The sequence below is a fragment of the Chiloscyllium plagiosum genome, unplaced genomic scaffold, assembly GCF_004010195.1.
Source record: "Chiloscyllium plagiosum isolate BGI_BamShark_2017 unplaced genomic scaffold, ASM401019v2 scaf_4477, whole genome shotgun sequence".
Lineage (NCBI taxonomy): Eukaryota > Metazoa > Chordata > Chondrichthyes > Orectolobiformes > Hemiscylliidae > Chiloscyllium > Chiloscyllium plagiosum.
The window spans coordinates 7,095-11,862 of record NW_025207366.1 but is presented as its reverse complement, the minus strand read 5'-3'; the positions used below and the strand labels follow the sequence as shown (position 1 = coordinate 11,862).

The window sequence follows — 4,768 nt, the reverse complement described above, 5'->3', positions numbered from 1 at the left end:
AGGTTCGGGTGGATTGGCCGTGCTAAATTGTCCCATAGTGTTCAGGGATGTGCAGGTTCGGGTGGATTGGCCGTGCTAAATTGTCCCATAGTGCCCAGGGATGTGTAGGTTAGGGTGGTTTGGCCATGCTAAATTACCCCATAGTGTTCAGGGATGTGTAGGTTAGGGTGGATTGGCCGTGCTAAATTACCCCATAGTGTTCAGGGATGGTGCAGGTTAGGTGGATTGGCCATGCTAAATTACCCCATAGTGTTCAGGGATGTGCAGGTTAGGGTGGATTGGCCATGCTAAATTACCCCATAGTGCTCAGGGATGTGCAGGTTAGGGTGGATTGGCCGTGCTAAATTACCCCATAGTGTTCAGGGATGTGCAGGTTAGGGTGGATTGGCCACGCTAAATTACCCATAGTGCTCAGGGATGTGTAGATTAGGGTGGATTGGCCATGCTAAATTACCCATAGTGTTCAGGGATGTGTAGGTTAGGGTGGATTCGTCAGGGGTAGGTGTAGAGTAATAGGACGAGGGAATGGGTCTGTGTGGGTTTCTCTTTGGAGGGTTGGTGTGGACTTGTTGGGCTGAAGGGCCTGTTTCCACCCTGTCGGGGAATCTCTAACATTAGCAGGTTTAAGGTATACATGTGAGAGAGTGAAATAGATCTCTCGCTGGAACCCATGGGGAAGGGAGGAAACGGACCCAGAAATAGCTGCGTGACCCAACGCAGAAAAGATTTACTGGGAGAACGTGAAGACTGGGTAGCATAGTCGAGTCCAGCACCACCCCCCTCGGGCTTGAGAAAAGATTTATTGTCAATTCATATGAACGCACGGTGACTCTCCCTTCCCTCGGAGTGGAAACAGGCCGCGTCCCTGACATTCTGAGAAACAGGAGGGGACAGTTTTAATACCCAAACCCAATAACAAGAGGAGCCCAAGGATAGCGACAGCAAGCCTGGCCGCACTTTGGCAAGAATAACGGCGTAAAGTTTTAGATCGGCCGTCCGGCTACATTCCAGACCAAGGGTCTTCTCATGTCCACCTCTGGCTGCCATGAGAATACTGCAACCGAAGATAACATCATGAAGGGGAGCGACTCCTTAAATCATAAAAGATCAATGCGGCTTTTAGAAAGTCCTATTTTGAGTCGTGTAAGGCGGAGGATAGCGAGAGGAAGATGGGAGACCTTGTTTTAAAAAAAAACATCTGGCCCTCTCGGCCTTAACCTTGGAGCAGGTGTGGCTTTTGAACGACCTCCCCACTGACAAGCCAGAAAGCGCAGGAGGCAGTTCCAGATCGGAAAACCAGACAGATTCCAGGCTGAGTTCTATAAAGAGTTTATAGACAAATTGGCTTCTAGATATGTGTAACTATCCATATAGTCAGGGTAGTCTCCTGCCCTCTCCGAGAGGGCCCTCTCTCTCATACTTAACAATGGAAAAGCCCTGCATAGGATAGTGAAGTTGGTATGCTTTCCTTTATTGGTCAGAGTACTGAGTACAGGAGTTGGGAGGTCATGTTACGGCTGGACAGGACATTAGTCAGGCCACTGTTGGAATACTGCGTGCAATTCTGGTCTCCTTCCTATCGGAAAGATGTTATGAAACTTAGACAAAGTCTTTTCCCTGGGGTCGGTGAGTCCAGAACTGGAGGGCATAGGTTTAGGGTGAGATGGGAAAGATATAAAAGGGACCTAAAGAGCAACCTTTTCACCCAGAGGGTGGTACGTGTATGGAATGAGCTGCCAGAGGATGTGGTGGGGGCTGGTACAATTACAGCATTTAAGAGGCATCTGGATGGGTATATGAATAGGAAGGGTTTGGAGGGATATGGGCCGGGTGCTGGCAGGTGGGACTAGATCGGGTTGGGATATCTGGTCGGCCTGGACGGGTTGGACCGAAGGGTCTGTTTCCGTGCTGTACATCCCTTTGACTGCACTTTGTACAGACCTATATCCTTACTGAATGTGGACATTTAAATTCTCTCAAAAAGGTTGGCATTAAGACTGGGCAGAGTTTTACTGTTCATTATAAAAGAGGATCAGAGAGAGTTTATTAAGACTCGCAAATATAATAATAACATTCGAAGAGTGTTAAACAAGGTACAGGTCTGCCAGCAAGGGGAGATACCAGGATTAGTCACCTCCCTAGATGCAGAGAAAGCATTTGATCAGGTGGAATGGCCATATCTCTTTTATACTATGGAACGGTTTGGCGTTGGAGAGGTCTTTACCAAGTGGGTCGCAGTATTGTATAACGAACCCTAAAGCAGCGGTGATTACCAACGGCGTAATATCGGTTAACTTTAGTGTTGGCAGAGGTTCTCATCAAGATGCCTTCTCTCACCACTATTTACCCTGGTGATCGAAACGCTGGAGGAAGCTATCCGAACTGACCCTAATATAACAGCTCCCCCCCCCTCCGCGGTAGGAGCGGGTAAGCACAGAATCACTCTTTATGCGGACTGTCTTTTCTTAAAATGACCCATCGGTATCTGTGCCCCGCTTAACCCAAGTGGTTAATGTATCTGGTGTGTTCTCGGGTTACAAAATTAACTTCTTGAAGTGTGCTGGCAGGTGGGACTAGGTTAGGTTGGGTTGGGATATCTGGTCGGCATGGACGGGTTGGGCCGAAGGGTCTGATTCCGTGCTGTACATCTCTGTGATTCTATTTATGGATAAGATGAGTTATTACAGATCATTGTAAAAGCCCAATTGTATTAAATACAATCAAAGCCTGGAGGATGATGCAACAGGATGAGGTTAATGGACAAAAAAACCTCCCATTTCACTTGTATAGTGGGAGTTCAGCCGCATCTCCTGTTTGGGAGATCTGTTCGATGGGGAGGTCATGATGTCCTTGAAACAGTTGCGTCAGAAGTTCGGGTAGCCTAGCAAGGACCTTTTTCGATATTTTCAAGCATGGCGATTTCATACAGATAAAGACCACGTTGACGACTACTCTTTCCAAGTCAGATATGGAGTGTGATGGGCGCACCCTCGGTCAGTTCTCTCCACCACTCGCTACATAATAAGGTACCGAAGGACGTAGAACGGTTATATAAAACCTGGACTCAAGAATTGGGGATGGAAATCTCCTTAGAAATGTGGGAGGACAACTGGGAAAATGTCAGGAAGATCTCTATCTGGAATAGAACTCAATTGAAGTTACTTCATAGGACTCATATGGGACTGGAGCGACTTGCAAAGCTCAAGACAGGAGCATCCCAAGTGTGCCCTAAATGTCAAATGACATGTCATAAGATTTGTAGATACTGGGACTGTGTAGCGACAAAAGATCTTGGGAACAGAGACCTGGCGTCTCTCCTTGTGGGCTTTTCCAAATTTCCCCTTCTCTCCTGTCACGTTCGAATTAGCGTAGGATAGTTATGGAATATATTCCCCAGGGCTTCCTTACAAATTTGGTGCACAGTTGTTTTACAGAACGTGGCGGCCATTTTTGAACCACACCGATGCAGATATATTGGCCATATTGTTTCAGGCCTTTGCTTAGCAGTGAGGATAATGTTTGTTGGATCGGTTGGGGGGGGGGGGCGGGGTCCTAGGACGAAGAATCCTGTATAAATAAGGTGCTGTTATGGCTTGATAGAAGTTTATTTGGAATGCATATTTACTTACTTTGTTAGTAACGTAAAAGACTTTTTTAAAAAAAAAAGTCTTCTTTCTTGTATCTTATTTGGTGTTTGGTAGTTTGTAGATTAGTAGTTAGGTTAGATTAGATTCCCCACAGTGTGGAAACAGGCCCTTCAGCTCAACCGGTCCACACTGACCTTCTGAAGGTAACCCACCCAGAACCATTCCCCTTTAACACGATGGACAATTTGGCATGGCCAATTCACCTGACCTGCTTAATTTTACATTGGTGCTGTCATCATGCTGTAATACACTTGTATCAATTTTGTTTAAAACAACTAAATCTTTTCTTTTCCAATAAAAATATTTACAAAAAGAAACTAAAGGGGAGTGAACAGAGAGGAGGAAGATTCAGCTGTTGTTTGTAAATCAATTCGGGAACAGCCTGGATGCAATTCGGCATGAACTGCTCACACGAGAGAGAGTCGCCCTTCCAAAAGGGATTTACTCAGTTAATAAAGAATAGTCACACTAAATCACACCGAGAGTCAGAACTGGCAGGACAAACTTGGTTAGAGACAAAACAAACTGAAGACGCAGGAATCCAAAAGGTAGACAGGCAGGAGGCTGGATGCACACGGCAGGCCAGGCAGCGTCAGGAGGTGGAGAACTCAACGTTTCAGGTGTAACCCTTCTGCCGGTCCCAAAGAAGGGTCATTCCCAAAACGTTGAGTTCTCCACCTCCTGACGCTGCCTGGCCTGCCGTGTCCTTCCAGCCTCCTGCCTGTCTACCTAGGTCGGAATGCTAAGACAGGTTTTATAAATTAGCTTCGGGGAGATGAGCAGAGTGGCCCTTTATTCTCCATCTTATTCGAGATCACTAACGACCCTTGAATACGTACACTGAAACCGGGGATTTCCATCAGCCCTGGCATTTGTATACATTCAGGAGTGAGCAACATTTGGGAGAGATAAGGGCCAAGTGGCTAGTCAGAGAGACATAAGAGCACGGAAACAGACCCTTCGGTCCAACCCGTCCACGCCAACCAGATGCTAGTCCCACCTGCCAGCACCCGGCCCATATCCCTCCAAACCCTTCCTATTCATATACCCATCCAGATGCCTCTTAAATGTTGTAATTGTACCAGCCTCCACCACATCCTCTGGCAGCTCATTCCATACAC

General features: G+C 46.9%; 1 protein-coding gene across 1 annotated transcript in view; it reads right to left on the bottom strand.

Moving 5' to 3' along the window:
- Positions 1 to 909: 909 nt before the first annotated feature.
- pfdn2 (prefoldin subunit 2) overlaps positions 910 to 4,768 on the bottom strand; it is a gene marked incomplete at its 3' end in the record, with an annotated part of 10,375 nt that continues 6,516 nt past the window's right edge. The window contains exon 3 of the mRNA XM_043685279.1: positions 910 to 1,054. Within this exon, the coding sequence (XP_043541214.1) occupies positions 910 to 1,054 (145 nt within the window). The remainder of the gene's footprint in view (positions 1,055 to 4,768) is intronic.